General features: G+C 33.5%; 1 protein-coding gene across 14 annotated transcripts in view; it reads right to left on the bottom strand.

Moving 5' to 3' along the window:
* LOC111697932 (hemocytin) overlaps positions 1-13,583 on the bottom strand; it is a 70,718-nt gene extending 57,135 nt beyond the window's left edge. For 13 of the 14 annotated variants that reach the window (XM_023468093.1, XM_023468097.1, XM_023468091.1 and 10 more), the window contains exons 1-11: positions 13,434-13,583; positions 12,235-12,488; positions 10,210-10,307; positions 9,780-9,900; positions 5,448-5,543; positions 3,271-3,346; positions 2,754-2,869; positions 2,390-2,491; positions 1,380-1,966; positions 1,105-1,261; positions 749-993 (exon numbers count right to left, since the gene is read on the bottom strand). In XM_023468093.1, the coding sequence (XP_023323861.1) occupies positions 749-993; positions 1,105-1,261; positions 1,380-1,966; positions 2,390-2,491; positions 2,754-2,869; positions 3,271-3,346; positions 5,448-5,543; positions 9,780-9,846 (1,446 nt within the window). In that variant the 5' untranslated portion in view covers positions 9,847-9,900; positions 10,210-10,307; positions 12,235-12,488; positions 13,434-13,583. Of the gene's footprint in view, positions 1-748; positions 994-1,104; positions 1,262-1,379; positions 1,967-2,389; positions 2,492-2,753; positions 2,870-3,270; positions 3,347-5,447; positions 5,544-9,779; positions 9,901-10,209; positions 10,308-12,234; positions 12,489-12,832; positions 12,902-13,433 lie in introns of all 14 variants that reach the window. The other variant, XM_023468092.1, reaches the window with a different exon arrangement.
* Positions 13,584-18,235: the final 4,652 nt, after the last annotated feature.

Raw genomic sequence — 18,235 nt, 5'->3', positions numbered from 1 at the left:
TATAAAGATAACTTTTCTGTCTGTATTCTGTCAGTGTTAAACTGAAAATAGGGAAATTTGAAAAATCGAGCTGCACATAAACAATTCAATATGACCCTAAGTCAGAACATATGCGCTGTGAATCTCGGGATTCAATTTTTATCTCCATCTTATGCAGATCTGAAGACTAATTTTAAACCGTGGTAACTTTAATTGAGGGATCCAGCATTGATCTACAAATTTAAAAGTGCACACATTGGATATCGAGATCAACTCTTCAAGACTAACAATATCCAAACTAAATTTTTGATCAACAAACATACAAAATAATGTCAAAAAGTTAAAGATTTTCTGGTTAAATCTGCAGAATTTTGTAGAATTTATATTTTTAAAAGTTGATCATTTCGTACTTAACTAGGTTTAAAGTAATTTTCTCTAAAACGATGAAAGTGCAAAAGTTTGAAAATCCTCTAGAACTTTGGTAAGAGTTAGATTGTAAAGTTTATTATAGATTATATATATAAGGAAGATTATATTCAAATATAAACTAAACTTCAGATTAAAATGAGAAAACTGGTTTTATGAAATATCCAATAATAGGCTAGAATAACAGTATAGATATAAAAGGCTCGTTTAGGTCGCCATCCGTTGTGGGTTAACCAACTGGCCTTAAAAATTGCTAAAGAGATAACACACATTTTTTCATAAAAATTTTAAGTAGATTAAAAAAAAATTAAGGGTTGAGCTTGGACTGTAAAAGTTAATCTGCCTGACAAGCTAGTTCTCCAGCGAAAGTTGAACCTGGAGTAGAACCTAAACTAGAATCTGGAGTAGAACCACTGCAGTAGGACCAACGACATGTCTCATAGAAGGGAAGAGGATTGAGAACAGAGTGACAGGAACCTAGAGCCGGAGAATCCACCAGGTTCCGGCAGAACTGAGAAGCTTGTTTATCCAGGTCTGATCCTGGACTACACGTGTGTCCTTCTCCACCTTTCCTGTCCTCACAGGCACCTGGAGAATATGTTTTAGCAGAACTGTCCGAATAAAAAAGTTAGGAAAGCATCAAAAAAGTTATCAATTATTTTTTATTATCTCGACACAAATCATGTTAATTCTATTTACCGTCATGAAGAGTCCAAGCTTTAGCAAAGTCCTGGAGATTCGGAATCTTCTCTCTGTCACGTGACATAAAATCATCGAACGGATTTGAAGTAAGAGATCCACACATCCCTGTAGTTCGGTTCCATAGATTAGAATCCCCTTCGATCACTAGGTAGTCCTAAACATACAGGTAATCCTATAGTCATAAACATAAAGATCTGGTAGATCTTTTAAATACGAAAGTGTTTTTTATTTATATTTTGTTATATTTTATGAAAATTAAAGCTTTCTTCGACCTTAGTGTTCCATCGTAGTGTTAGTCCTAGTCCCAGGATTTCTACAAATATCCAGGAACCAGATTTCTGGAATACAACTCCATCCTGCACTCCAGGTACAGCTATACTACTGGAACCAGAGGTTGCTATTGCTCTACCATTACCATCCACAGATAGAATGTACTCTACCGTTTCCAGGTCCAGTTTGATCCTAATACAGGTTGAGCAGGTTTCTTGGGGTAGGACGGATATCTTGATGGTCTGATCTCTTGGTTCAACAAGAAGTACATGCTCACAACCAGTTGGAAGAGACACCAGGTTTCCGTCAAACATCCTGTAATGAGACCCTGCCCAGAAATAACAAGTTCCGCCCCTCTTCTCCGGGTTGTTTTGTAGCAGGGCGTCTAAAGCTCCCCATTCTTGAGTATGTAGAGCTGTATCGTGAGAATATGATATCCAGGTTCCTTGGCTCTGTATCACCTGTTTAATCTGTGAAATCGACCAGGAGTAATCTATGGTTAGCTTGATACTGGTCGAAACCATCCCTTGGCCGTATCTCCAGTATTTACCAAGCTCTCTCTCCCAGTGTGCTGACATACTTGGCATACCTGATACAGGAAAACAGGAAAACAATTAGTTAAATGTTGTGTGAGTGACGTCACATTGTAACCATGGAAAGCAACCAAAGAAATCTGAAAAGGATTGTTCACCTTTCTTAAAATACACATAATACCCTTATATTGGAACATGTATCTCACATAATACCCTTATATTGGAACATGTATCTTACATAATACCCATATATTGGAACATGTATCTCACATAATACCCTTATATTGGAACATGTATCTCACATAATACCCTTATATTGGAACATGTATCTCACAGCAGTCATCTTTCATTTGGTGTACTGTACCGTTTTGACATCTTAATATATATATCAAAGAAATGTTAGAAATGGAAAAAAAATTCACCGTCGCATCATCATCCGAAAAGACTAATTTTTTTGCCAGTATTTGCAGTAAAATTACTTGTAGCAGTGTTGATCCAATCCTGAGTAGTATACTGGAGAAGGGTTGAATCTCCGGGTGAATAAGAACTTCCATACTCACGGGATATCTCCAGGTTTGAACCTGATACAGGAACTTTGGAGATTTGCAAATAATATATGAGGTGCACTTGTTATTCTTTACAGTTTATAATTTAAAAGAAGCTAAAACCCGAAAAAAATAGTTTGAAAAGAGTTGATTCCATCTAATCTAACCCATCCTAAAAGATGTTTAATACTGAGTAACGTTATAGATCTAAAGGCCTATAGATCAACAAAATATTTTTTTCGTTTTTTATTTTTCATTTTTAAAATTAATTAATAAATAAAAGTTGTTGATTGTTTACCGAAGATACAGGACGGAGTGGATGAAGGATAAAACCGTCCTTCGGAGAAATGACAAGAATAGATCTGAGCCGGGGATTCGGAGAAATCTATCCCAGCAGGACAGGATAAACTACACCTAGAAACAAAGAAAATTAAGAATTTTAGGAAAACTGGAAAGGTTTGAGAATGAATCAAGGATTAAGGTTTTATCTATTAATAATTCTGAAGATTATAATTATTATTATTATTATTATTTTTATTATTTATTATCATTTTGAAAAGGTGCTGACAAGACAGTTTTCAGGTTCTTTACATGAAACATGTTTATAAATGATTCTTTTTTACATAAAACAGTTCTTGAAGAGCTCCATATAATTGATTTATTAAAGAAAAAACATAGAAAATGACTTCATGAAAGCACGTTTAAATTCTAGGCATGTGATACACTGCATTCTTAACTAAGCTGTTTGTGCGTACTGCAGTTTGACCAAATAAAAAGTGGGTTTTAGTGGAGAATGACTGTATAAAAAATCCTACCTGATCTGTACCTGAGTACTGCTACAATTAAAACTTCCATTGAATCCTAGTTTCTCTGGTGCACATGAACTAGACTCTAAACATAGTTTTAGAAATAAATTGAGTTCTTAACACAAACTAAATTTCTAAAAATTTTATATTTGTACAACCTTGTAGTGTAAACCGCTGATATTTCAAACGGAAATCATATTTTGAAATATTTAAGGTCTACGACATTGCGTTACAAGGACCTAGTCATTAGAAAATGAAAGTTTGTGACTAAAAACTCAATTCCTTGATGAAAACTTTCAATTTCAGTGTAGCTCATCGGGGAAATAATTGTGTTAACTTATTAGGACGTAATTGTGATAAAGTGTAACAAATTTATCTAACAACAACAAACGTCCTGCAGTACACTTTTTGTCGTTTCCTAGATTTAGTATTTGTGATATTTCTATGTTAAAACGAATACTAATATCCTTCTCACATATTTTCACCAAACTTGGATAGTTCTAGAGTTTACTATTCTGCCAAATTTCTTCCGATAAAAACAGTTGAGGCAAAAATTCTTTTGCGACATTTTCCAAGAAACCGTTGACATTAGCCAAGTTTTCCTTGAAACCGTATTTAAGTTAAGATCAGCCAAGTTTTCCTTGAAACCGTATTTAAGTTAAGATCAGCCAAGTTTTCCTTGAACCCGCATTTAAGTTAAGATTAGTAAAGTTTTCCTTAAAACCGTATCTAAGTTGAGATCAACAAAGTTTTCCTTGAAACCGTATTTAAGTTGAGATCAACCAAGTTTTCTTGGAAACCGTATTTAAATTAAGATTAGCCAATGGGCATAGGAAATTATTATGTGAATTATCAAAATTATCAAAATTTAATGCTTTTAACCTCCTCGGATACTAAACGAACACTGATGCATCTATTCTGGTTTACAAATTCCGCCCAGAGAGAACTGGTTTCAATATGTACGCAGAGTATACGCAACTGCAATTAACTTTCCTTGCATTACATTCTTGTAACAGACTAGATATATTTTCTCCAGGAGGTCATTAAGTACATTCTTCTTACCTGGCCTACTAAACCTCTTATAATCTTAGATTTTATATAATTATTTATTTTCAACCTTGAAATGCAATTTGTACTCGGCAAACCTTAAGTTAATTCCTAAAATTTTCTCATCGACCCCCCCCCCTCCCCTCACTTTTTAGAGAATAAATAATTGTTCAATAATAATACACACTGAGATATATTTCAAAATAATATTCTCTCTATGTTTGATTTTATCAAATTGTGAAAAGTGTGTGTACTCGGAACAAAGATTTATAACTTTTATCCGTGTAAATTTTGTTTACAATATAAAAAAAGTAAAAATATTGTGCATATTTTTTTTAAATATGATAAGTATACCTCAGATTTCTTTTGGAGCTTCTAAAGGAGTAAACAAATCTTAAATGTTTAAAAATGAACAAAAAACTATAAACATCTCAATGTAATACAAGGTACAAAATAATATCGGAAAAAGTTTGCAGCAGATCAGAGCTGAAAACTTTAGAATGAGATAACCTTAATCCCGACTACTTAACCTGAGTATCCAAGGACACACTTTTGATTTTTTTTTTGACCCGTTCTTTCTTGGATAAAGTAGAGAAAAATGAAAAACCGGTTTTTTAAAATTAGAAAGTCTCTCCCGTCTCTTTATTTATAATCTTAAATAGCGCGTAAAATTTCAAATTTATCGGCTTCATATACGCGACTTTGATTGGTTGAATTTTATACACTTTTTAGGATACAAGTACAAGATTAGGTTAGTCTCGATATTAAGAAAAAGAGAGGATCAAGCATTAATCTCGATATCCATCATTCTAAAGTTTTCAGCTCAGTTCTTTTTTCTTTTAGAACATTTTATAAAGTGAAAATCTTTAGATCATCAGTCACATTACAGATATCTTTGCAACTTTATGGTTCAAACCTTTTACATTTCTCACTTAGATTATTTGATCTAACGGAATTCACATTTTGACCTGATAACCTGTAAGGCAAATATAACTGAATTCATAATTTGAAATATAGTAGGTCTACGACATTGGGTTGCAAAGATATACATATTAGAAAATCGGAATTTGTGACTCAACTCCTTTAAACGATTATTAATTGAAGAAATTAAAAATTATTTTTAATTTCCCTAAACTTACCATACTGACATCGTTCCCCTTTATATTTCTTCCCACAGACACAAGAACCAGAGCTGAGGCAGGTCCCACCATTTTCACAGGAGGGGTCACAGGTAGCTAGGTAGTTAGATAATAGGTAATTTATATACTTGACTAGGTAGAGAGGTAGCTAAGTAGGTTACTAGGTATACAGGTAGCTAGGTAGGTAGACTGCAGGAATATAGGTAGCCGTGGTATAGGTATATAGGTAGGTAGGTAGGTATACACTACAGGAATATAGGTAGCCATGGTATAGGTATATAGATAGCGTACATACTTTACTAGGTAGTAGGTATAGGTTCTAAGTATACAGGTAACTAGGTAAGTAATTGGTAGCTAGTTGGTGTAAAGCCCGACATTAATAACTACACAAAATCATGCCAAAATACTCTAAAAGATGGTTAGGATATCTTATTTATCTCAAAATTTTGTTTTTGTTTTTGTATTATTAATTGAGTATAAAAGCAATCTTAAATGCAATTAACTAATTGGAAGTAAATACAAACATAGTACTTCTCTATAGGAAACCCGAAACTGCAGTTTTACTGCAGTCAATAAGTTTGATTTCTAGGTACGAATCAGAATCTGGGAAAATTAGATTTAATAAAAACATTTAAATTTCATCTGAGGAACAAAGGGGTTTGTTTTGATGTATAGAATTTAAAATAAAATTCAAAAGCACACGATTATCTTTCTAGAAAATGGTGGCAGGGATTTAATAGAAACCAAAGATATGGCAGGGATTTAATAGAAACCAAAGATATGGCAGGGATTTAATAGAAACCAAAGATATGGCAGGGATTTAATAGAAACCAAAGATATGGCAGGGATTTAATAGAAACCAAATATATGGCAGGGATTTAATAGAAACCAAATATATGGCAGGGATTTAATAGAAACCAAAGATATGGCAAACTTTGTTTGTTTGACAAAGGTTCAAATAATACAACTGTGGTCATCTACTAATCTTTAATTGGGATTTCATTTGATTGCGTTTTATTATTGACGACACATGATTGAAATTAATTGTTCAGCAATTCAGTTAGAACAATTCGTACAGAAATTCAGTTTGAGCAATGAAAATGTGATATTTAGTGGAGTGGGGTGAGTTCGATCTCGTTAGATCACTGAAGTTTAGCACACTTGTCCGCAACTAGTAACCATGGATTGGTTTTCAGACTGGTGTTCACGGGTTCGATTCCCGCACACTACACAAGCCTTTAGTTTCAAAGACATCTGAAGCAAATATCTGGTTAAGCGGTTATTACCACCTAACAGATGTAGGAGGACAGAGGGGCGGCTGTCAACAACTCTCTCAGCGAAAGGGTGTGTGCTTTCTACTCAACAAGAAATGATTTTAAATGGATTGATCCAAGTGAATGATGATGAAGAGAGGAAAGGTGGACAAGCAGGGAGAGTATATGGTTGCCAGCTATATGTGAGGAAAGATGGACACGCAGGGAAAGTCTATAGTTGCCACCTATATGTGAGGAAAGGTGGACAAGCAGGAGAGTCTATGGTTGCCAGCTATATGTGAGGAAAGATGGACAAGCAGGGAGAGTCTATGGTTGCCAGCTATATGTGAGGAAAGGTGGACAAGCAGGGAGAGTCTATGGTTGCCAGCTATATGTGTAGAAAGGTGGACAAGCAGGAAGAGTCTATGGTTGCCAGCTATATGTGAGGAAAGGTGGACACCAGGAGAGTCTATGGTTGCCAGCTATATGTGAGGAAAGGTGGACAAGCAGGGAGAGTCTATAGTTGCCAGCTATATGTGAGGAAAGTTGAACAAGCAGGGAGAGTCTAAAGTTGCCAGCTATATGTATCTGGAGATATCCAATCCGGGCTAAAGATTAGGAGCAATGAGTGTGATGTTTCCTGTATGTAAGGCACCCGGGCCTCATTCCAGTGTATCAAGAATTCCTGAACTCTCAGGCCTAAGTTAAGCCCTTAGGCAGCTGACTTCTTGTCAGCATTCTTCTCATTATGACTGAAACGTGTATAGATGAATGTGCTGCCAGATAACAGCCCCTGGTATGATCCATAAGAATTCCTACAGCATAATTTCGAAATTTGATCGTAACAACCTGATCATGTACTGGGGACAAAATCTCTTTTAAGATATTTTGTGATGAAAACTGTATTTAACCAATGTAATTGTATTTAATCATTGCAAAATGTGATTTTTAATCATTTAATTTTTAATGATTCCAATGATTTAATCATTAAAAAATGTGTAAATATATTTAATCAATGTTAAATTGAATGAATTTAAATTTGACGAACAGATTGATAATAATATTTTCCTCAGAAATACAGAATTTAATAATAAAATAATACAAAATCCGTTTTTATAGTTCTTAGAATAAAGTGATTTAAGAATTCTAGGGAAGTAAATTTATAGAAAAAATATTTCTTCGAATGCATGCATTCAATCTTCAGGATTGGATTCATTTATACTTATTTTATTTGTTTCCGATGAAACTTGTCTTAAAAAGGGTTTCCGTGACTAAAATCTAAAATGGTTTATATGCTCAGAGTTAGAGGAGCAATATAAAATCTTATTGACAAAAGCAGGACGGTTAAATATGTATGTGTGTTATGATGTGTGTACTGTCACTGTGTACTGTGTACTGTGTACAGTATACTGTGTACTGTGTACTGTGTACAGTATACTGTGTACTGTGTACTGTGTACTGTGTACTGTGTACTGTGTACTGTGTACTGTGTACTGTGTACTTTGTACTGTGTACTGTGTACTGCGTACTGTGTATGGTTTCCATCAAAAGAAGGCCAAACTCACTGCAAACAAGCCAGAAGAAGGTGGTTAAATTTATGCGAGAGCACTGGTACCACTTTGTGACATTGTAGCTCTTCTAGGTTTGATTTTAAAAATTATCAATCAAAACTTGTTGTTCTTCAACAAGGAAAATTACTATCCAAAATATATAATATTTCAATTTCACCTTTTCGCTTGAAGTGAATTGTAACAAGTAGTAATCATTTAAAGCATGTAATCATTTTTTCCAATTGTAACAAGTAGCGAGATGTAATCATTTAAAGAATGTAACATTTTTCCCAATTGTAACAAGTAGCGAGATGTAATCATTTAAAGAATGTAACATTTTTCCCAAAGGTAAAATATGTGGCTTGTTCCAGCAAGATTTAAAGTAAAAACAATTAAGACTGAAGGGAGTGAAAACCACACCGTACATACAAATTATAAAGACTGATATGATGAGCATATGGTTCTCCGAGTACTTCTGCAAGTATACATTAACAACATGTTATATGTTGAAAAACATATTTTAACTTAAAATAAAGGATAGTTTTGAAAAAAATATTGGCTAAAAAATATTAATTTGACTTTTCGAATTTAACGTGGTTCCGGATAAAAACAACAGTTGAGCTGTTGCGCGGTAGTTGAATCAATTTTACCAATTCCAATTCGTTTGAACATTTACAAACCAGATGCAGGTTTAAATTAAGAATATTTCACGAGTTGACTGTTTGAACATTTACAAACCTAGTTGACTGTTTAATCTAACAGTTCATTTACAAACCAGATGCAGGTTTAAATCATTAATATGTCAGGAGTTGACTGTTTAATCTAACAGTCCATAGTTAAAAACATTAAGTTGGCAAAGATTCAGGGATTAAGAATATTTTTACAAGTTGTTTTAGTTTCTTTTGTCCAATGTTCAGCCAAGAGAGGAAAGGACTTGAGTCTTTGTCACAAACTCAAATTTTCTAATCCTTAAATCTTAGCAACTTGATGGTGCAAACCTTTGATATTTCAAACTTAGATTATTTGATCTACCAGAATTCATAGTTTGAAATATCTAAGGTCTACGGCATTGGGTTGCAAGGATATAGGAATCAGAAAATTTGAGTTTGTGGCAAAGACTCAAATTCTTTACATCCATGATGCAAATGAATGTGCCGCTCTGAGGACTTTTTAATCTGCAGCAGAATTCATAGTTTTAAATATCGAAGGTCTATGACACCAGGTTGAAAAGACACAGGAATTATATAATTTGAGTTTGTGGTGAGTTATCAGTTCCTATGCTGGTGGACTTGCCTCTTCAATATTTAATTAGCTTGCATATAGAATTTCAGTAAAATTGAGAAAAGAGCATGCATGAAGATCAGATGACTTCAAAACTTAATGAAATTTTAAATACAATTTGAAAAAAGTTATGAGGCATCAACACTTGGATTTTAATTTTAATAGAAATATTCTTGAATTTTTAATTCTTTAAAATGCAAGAAATTATAGTTTAATAGGAATTTGATTAGTTAAGGATAAATACTTACGTGTACAATCTGGGATTTGTTCTGCAGTACCGTACAACCATCTACCAGCTGTACACGTGAAGGTCATCTTTACATCTCCAGTTGGTAGCCTGTGCCCTTGTAGACAGGTCGCAGTACATTCCTAACAGTTCATTTACAAACCAGATGCAGGTTTAAATCATTAATATTTCACGAGTTGACTGTTTAATCTAACAGTTCATTTACAAACCAGATGCAGGTTTAAATCANTGTTTTATAATCCTTTTATGTGACGTCACTCGACTTATTCTATGCAAACTGGAGATAAAACTAACTCTGCATGCTGCAGTAGATAAATATAGACTCATTAATATAGACGTTAATTCCTTTTTGAATTCAATTGCGTTGAAAGATTTTATGAACACCAACTTTTATATTTAAAATGATAAGGATACTTTAGTACTTTCTGGACCTTGCACTACAGAATATTCGGGCATTCTTAGGAGCAGGAGGAGGTCCAGTACATCTAGGGGTAGGTGGAGTAGAACATGTTGAACCTGACCAACCACCCTAAATATTAGATTAGAAGAGGCAGTTGCCTTATTGACTTCAGAGAGAAAGGACCTATCTTATATGGGTCCCGGCCTTGTCCCAGCCTTACTGCAGCCGGGAGAGCGCTGTGTATAGTTACGCATCTAGTATTGAAAGATCTCTTGGTTCCTTGTCAGAAACTGAAGAGTTTGATGAGAGGCTTTGCAGTGCTTCGCAGCACTGTCGGTTGCACCACGTGAAGGCTCTCTCACCCTGGTAATAAACACCTAAACAGACCTCAACCCCCTCGTCAAATGAAACTACAAAAATCCATGAACATCTACACAGAAGAGGTTACACACAGATTCAGAGAGCAAGAGCCAACCAAACAAGATTATAAAAGAGTCCTCAAAGACATACACACAGAAACAGTCAGGAAAACCATTCAACAATATTTTGAAAATCGCGTTCTCGGCCAGGATTATAACCCCCCTCCTCCAATCAATCCTGATGAAATTAAACTCACAAGAATCGCCAGATTAAGACTCTCCCAACTCAGGAGTGGCTTCTCAAGACTTTTTAATTCCTACCTCAACCGATTAGATGATAAAATTGTAAATAAATGCCCCAAATGTGAAACCACTCCTCACGATACAAACCACCTTTTTAATTGCCATGCAAATCCAACCAGCCTCCCCACCACCAGCCTATGGACCCACCCTATAGAAGCCTCTAATTTCCTTGGACTGGAAGAACTCGAAGATCCTGACCCAGGATGAAGCTACAACAACAACAACGCATCTAGTATACTACAGGGGAAGCAAGAACTATACATAGATTAAAACTTTCCTTTCTGGTTTTGTGTTTTCTGGGTTCACTGGAGATGAAAGAAGTAATTTAGCCCCTGATGGGTATACATGCACAATGATACTGGTTTTTTACTCAACCGGCTGTGAGGAATGGACTGAGGACTGGACTGCTAAAGAAGATTCCCCTTAAGAGGGCTTTACAGGGCTTACAACTCCTCATTTTACATAAGGGGTGCAGTTATGAGTTTCCTTATAATTCCCCTAACTGGGAAACAGTATAAAATGAAGGAACACAGGAAGCAATTCCCTATACTCTTCTTCCTACAAATCTCCTAATCTCTCTGCTCTACCTTTTCCACAACTCTGATGTTAAAAAGACTATTTGGAAAGGTCTTAAAGTGCAAAAACAAGCTAAACAAGAAAAAAGAAGAAAATAAAGAACAGGAAAAAAAGAAAATTGAACAGGAGAAGGAAAAAATGGAAGGGAATCTCTAGTGTCAAGCTGTACACTGTCATATTTTCCGACAGGGAATATAGACCCCATTAGGGAAGGGGAGGAGACATCCTCCCCCCCCCCCCTTCTAAAATTATTCTACCCTACTTAGAAACCTTAGAACAGTGTATTTAATTGCTGCTGAAAAGATATGTTGAGTCAAGACATTCCTAAATCAGAAAAAAATATTAAGAACTGCAATCACATCTGATATCTACTCCTGACAAACAGTAACTTTCTATTATACTTATATTGATATTTTAAATTGATGGCTTAGAAAAAAGCAAGATCATTCAAAAATAGTTCTTACTTGTAACATGGCAAACTACAAGGACATCCAACAAAATTCTTTCTTTTTATTTTCAAAATTAGCTGAAGTATGATTGAAGGATGGACCAACAAGAAAAAAATTAAGAACAAGAAATATAGAAAACTCTAATATTTCCATCTGATATAATATGGATATTTAAAAATATTGTAAAATTTAAATAAAATAAATTATTAAAGTAAAAAAATTAGATAAGAATAGGAGGTCCAGTATATCTAGGGGTAGGTGGAGTAGAACATGTTGGACCTGACCAACCACCCGAAAGTTGGAAGTACAAAATACCACTGGAATTTCTAAGACGACAATCCTTCCGCTTTACATTGGTTTTCACTTTACCTGGCAAAAGCAAACGTTAGGTCTGACACAGATACCCTGGTTTCTACAAGGAGAATCACACACCGGCAAACAGTCAGGTATAGGTTGACCCTGCCCGGTGCGCTGGTCAAACCACTCACCCTGCTCGCATTTCAATACGGTCTTGGTTGCGCCAGAGGGGAAGGCGTGTCCAGGTTTACACTTGACAAAACAGGATCCAACTCCCCGGGCGCATTTAAGAATGGATTCACTGGGAGGAACAGGATCACGGCAGCCTATAGAAATCTTGTTTTATATTAGTTTTACATAATAATTAGACAAAGGAATTGAGTCACTTGAATGTTCTAATCCTTATATCTTTGCAACCTGATAAGGCAAATCTAAATGAATTCATAGTTTGAAATATATAAGGTCTACGACATTAGGTTGCAAAGATTTAGGGATTAGAAAATCAGAGTTTGTGACAAAGACTTAATTCCTTTTAAAAACGTTATGATAAATGTGTTTTTTTTAATGATTCCAATATGATGATCTAAGTTTCTTATGTTTATAGCAATCAATAAAAACAATTTAATTACATCAAATATTTCCTTTTCAAAACCAATTCCCCCGTTCTTACCTCCCTTGTATTTCCTTGATTTCCTCAGTTGAGCGCTCAACTGGATATTTCGTATTATTCTTTCTTGGACTTAGGAATAGCACTGTCCTGGCTTGGTATTTATATAGCTTGAGCTTAGGGTAAAAGGATTGAATTGTAATACACTAGAAGATTCGGAGTCCACGGGTTTAGCCAATCAAAATCTTTCAACTCTGGACATTGACCGATATTTGACTATTGTTAGAAAACGTGAAATTAGGAGCGAAGCAAATTTTTACGATGATTTACACTTTCCTGTACATTGTAAAATCGGTACAAGAACTTTTACAATGCAGTCTAGCTAATCTAGTCAGTACGGTACAAGCATTACAAGTTTGTTACAGGATCCATGAAGCCAGTCAATGGTACATAAAATTCTAAACTTAGTACTTTCTCACATGTTCGGCACAAGAATTTCTAGAGTGTGTACAGTACTGTCTGTCCTGTACATGAATTATAAAAGAATTTACAGTTCCAGTTTGAATTTCCATTTGTTGCGCGTTTTTTGGTTCGTTTAATCCTTTTACCCTTGTTCTCAAAACATTCAAGTTTTCTTGAAATGATAAGGACAGTGTTACTTCACCTGAATCTGTCTCATCTGGGAAAACAACTCTGTCTTGGTTTCTTGTATCTGTATCCTCGTGATCATCTTGAACTCCGTAGCCAGCTCCCAGCACCACCTGGAGCAGGAACAAACCGAGCAGAGAATATTGAGAATTCATCTCAATTCATTCTTCAGATAAACTATATCAATTATAGAATTAAATCGGGAAAAAAAAATTTAAGGAAAAAAAGTTGATTTAAATTAAAAGTAGTTTAAGGCTTTGAATGCAGATTCTTCTTTTTTGCTATTTTATACTTTTTTTGCTAGGTTTTCTTAATATCAAAGTATATAAGGCTATTTTCGACAGATCTTAAATTTAAGATTAAAATCTGATTGAAAATATTCCGATACAGATATGATGTACTTTGTTGTAGTAAGGTCTACGTGTGGATTTTGCTTTAAAAAAAATGACAGAATTGTATTTTTTCATACAGGTTACCCACAAAGGACGAATGCACGGAATTTTTACTGTCTATATTTATTATTCCCTGCAACTGTAAACTTTCTTTGCCAAATCATTAAATAAGTCATTAAAGACTATCTCTAAGTCAGAAGATTTTGTTCCACCATAATATCGTTATATTTGAAGCGTTTCAGGTCGTCTTCTCAGTCTCATCCTTTGTGGGTAGCCCTGTATCCCCACTCTTTGAGGACTAAAAAGTGAAGAGGATATAAAGATATCGCACAATTATACTTATAAAACCCGTTAATGATCCCTTTTTAGCAGAGAAGGAAAATTTGCATTTTAGAAGGAAAACCTTTTCATGTAAATTTCCTTAAATATAATGATTTAACATATAATTTTCTATTAGAGAATATAGTTAATAGTTTGGTTCCTATTAGCGTTTAGTAAATGTTTAGAAATCCTATAAAGTTATGAAATACAGTTCACCATATATGTTGTAGAAAGTTAGTTCTATATTTTTTTGTATTGTTTTTATAAATAAAAAACGCATACATCTATCATTTATTGTATTTACAAAAGTACAAAATTTACAAAAGTAATTACACTTATTGGTTTGAAACCTTAAAATCAATAACAAAATTTAAAATATACAAATTTGGTGAACCGTGCCTTTAAATTCTAAGCAATCCTGTTGAACTTTGCAATGATTTACAGAGGACTGCAACACTCAGCAAAATTCTGCGAGTTATCAGATTTGCTGTTTGTGAAATGGAACAAAGCTTGCAAAAAATGTGTAAATTTGGAAAAACCATGCTGACTCTGCAGGGGAGATGCTGAGTGAGGGAATTTCCAATTTAAAAAAAAAATTGTTCAAATGCAAAATAAATGAAAAGAATTGGATGGGAGTGGTGGGGGGGGGGGTGTCACCAAAAAGTTTCCACAATTACCCTGTGTTTTATAATCCTTTTATGTGACGTCACTCGACTTATTCTATGCAAACTGGAGATAAAACTAACTCTGCATGCTGCAGTAGATAAATATAGACTCATTAATATTAATGCTCATTTAGAAATTTTATTTAATCAAAGTTTACGGATTTATTAATAGTGTTCTATTATTTGATTCCACAATCTATAAACACATGTATTTTTGGTTTTTCTGTGTTTTTTTGAAAATCCAACAATGTAAACAGAAAAATACAGGCTTTAAATTTTATTAGTTGAGCTTGAAAAGTAATAATTAAAGGCTAATTTTTTAAACTGTTCATAGAAAAGGGGACGGGAAACGAGAAAAGGGTTTGATATATGTATATATATCCTGTATAAAGGGTCTGATCTATATACATATCTTGTATAAAGGGTTTCATATATATATCCTGTTTAAAGGGTTTAATATATATATATATATCCTGTATAAGAGGTTTGATCTATATATATCCAGTATAAAGGGTTTGATCTATATATATATTACAAAGGGTTTAATTTGTATATATATCTTGTATAACGGGTATAATCTACATATATCCCGCATAAAGGGTGTGATCTATATATATTGTATAAAGGGTTTGATATATATATATCCTTTATAGAAAATTTGATAAATGTATATCCCGTCTAAAGGATTTAATATATATATATCCCGTATAATATATATATGTATATTCCGTATAAAGGGTTTGATAAATGTATATCCTTATAAAGGATTTAATATATATATATCCCGTATAATATATGTATATCCAGTATAAAGGATTTAATATATATATATCCTGTATAAAGGGTTTGATATATGTATATCTCGTATAAAGGGTTTGATATATCCTGATCTCTAGATATTAAAGGTGAAGAGGGGGATCTTGGCTCCTGTAGTATGAATATATGTAAATATTGGCAGGATGATAGTTCTAGGGTTGGATTACAGGAATACAGGATTATGTATTTACCAAGTCATTGAAAATTAAGAACAATTAGGAAGTTTGTGAATTTAGACTGAGAGTATGTTCTGATTAAAGAGGCTGTTCACAAGAGTGAAGGTATGTTTACAAGAGTGAAGGTATGTTTACAAGAGTGAAGGTATGTTTACAAGAGTGAAGGTACGTTTACAAGGGTAAAGGTATGTTTGCAAGGGTAAAGGTATGTTTACAAGGGTATGTTTACAAGAGTGAAGGTATGTTTACAAGAGTGAAGGTATGTTTACAAGGGTAAAGGTATGTTTACAAGGGTAAAGGTATGTTTACAAGAGTGAAGGTATCTTTAGAAGGGTAAAGTTATGTTTACAAGGGTAAAGGTATGTTGATAAGAGTAAAGGTATGTTTACAAGGTTTTGTTTACAAGAGTGAAGGTATGTTTACAAGAGTAAAGGTATGTTGATAAGAGTAAAGGTATGTTTACAAGAGTGAAGGTATCTTTACAAGGGTAAAGTTATGTTTATAAGGGTGAAGGCTGTTTACAAGGGTATGTTTACAAGAGTGAAGGTATGTTTACAAGGGTAAAGGTATGTTGATAAGAGTAAAGGTATGTTTACAAGAGTGAAGGTATCTTTAGAAGGGTAAAGTTATGTTTATAAGGGTGAAGGTATGTTTACAAGGTTTTGTTTACAAGAGTGAAGGTATGTTTACAAGGGTAAAGGTATGTTGATAAGAGTAAAGGTATGTTTACAAGAGTGAAGGTATGTTTACAAGGGTAAAGGTATGTTTATAAGAAGAAGGCTGTTTACAATGGTATGAAGGATGAATGTTTTAAAATTTTAAAAATCTTGAAATAAAAAGATATAACAAACTATTTTCAGATAAGTATTATGGCTTTATTTTTATCTTTATCTTATTATCCAGCTCGTAGTAGAAATTAAACAAAAGGACATGAATTCTAAAGGAATTGAGTTTTAGTCACAAACTTTGATTTTCTAATCCCTGTATCTTTGCAACACAATGTCGAAGAACCTTAAATATTTTAAACTATGAATTCTATTAGATCAAAAAAAGCTAAGTTTGAAATATCAAAGGTTTACGCACAATCAGGTTGTAAGGGTATAGGGACTAGCAAAGACTCAATTTCTTTTTTGTAAATATATATATATATATATTAGATATATTTTGCTAGTTTGGGTGTCGGCTTTTTGTTATGCAAATAACATCAGAACGGTAGAATTTCATTTCCCGTTATCTCTGTATACTTTAGTTGTTACACATGTATAGAATATTTCATAGGTTTGAAGTGTAATCAATCAGTTTAAATATCAAATCTTCAATTACAAGTTTAATTCTAATCTTAACAATTGAAAATTGATTTCAAACCAAAATAAATTAATTTAACATTTTACAGAGAATATTGTAATATTGAATCGTTAAAATGAAAATTGGTAAAATGGACTTTATAGTCGACACTTCAAGTTATCTTCCATTTAAAGAGTGGTATTTTAGATAAGCAATAATATCTTATAGACATTTTTTCTGATCAAAGATGAATGAGATATTCAAATGTTTCTTGCTGAAAATGGATTATTATCAATTGAAATTTCTCAATAAAAAAAGAGACTTTTAAATCTAACTTGCCACTTGAAGTCACTTTTAACTTTGTTTTAAAGGATTATAAACAATATTTTTCTTTTAATCTTTCGTATTGACATTGAGATTTTGGATATGTTTTTAATCTAAATCAGTTTGTTGATTATATATAACTTGCTGTACCGGTCTTTTAGCAATATTTTGCAGTTTTAAACATTTAACCCACGGTGCAGTCCATTCTTTGATTAAATATAATTTGTTGTACCGGTCTTTTAACAATATTTTGCAGTTTTTAAACATTTAACCCACTGTGCAGTTCATTCTTTGATTATATATAATTTGCCGTACCGGTCTTATTGCAATATTTTGCAGTTTTTAAACATTTAACCCACTGTGCAGTTCATTCTTTGATTATATATAATTTGCCGTACCTGTCTTATTGCAATATTTTGCAGTTTTTAAACATTTAACCCACAGTGCAGTCCATTCTTTGATTATATATAATTTGCCGTACCGGTCTTATTGCAATATTTTGCAGTTTTTAAACATTTAACCCACAGTGCAGTCCATTCTTTGATTATATATAATTTGTTGTACCGGTCTTTTAGCATTATTTTGCAGTTTTTATACATTTAACCCACAGTGCAGTCCATTCTTTGTAACAAGTATACACAGTGATTTATTTTCTCTTTTAAACTCTTTTTTCCTTTTACACTAAGAATTTTCTGTTTTTCCTTAACCTTTTGTGCCCGGTAATGATGGAAATAGTTTAGGTGGGAGAGATAAGAGGTTTAGGTTATATACATTAGAGGTTTAAGTTGAAGAGTCAAGAGGTTTAGGTTGGAGGGATAAGAGGGTTAGGTTGGAAAGATA

Source organism: Eurytemora carolleeae, unplaced genomic scaffold, assembly GCF_000591075.1.
Source record: "Eurytemora carolleeae unplaced genomic scaffold, Eaff_2.0 scaffold51, whole genome shotgun sequence".
NCBI lineage: Eukaryota > Metazoa > Arthropoda > Copepoda > Calanoida > Temoridae > Eurytemora > Eurytemora carolleeae.
This window is presented reverse-complemented; position numbering and strand designations above follow the sequence as displayed.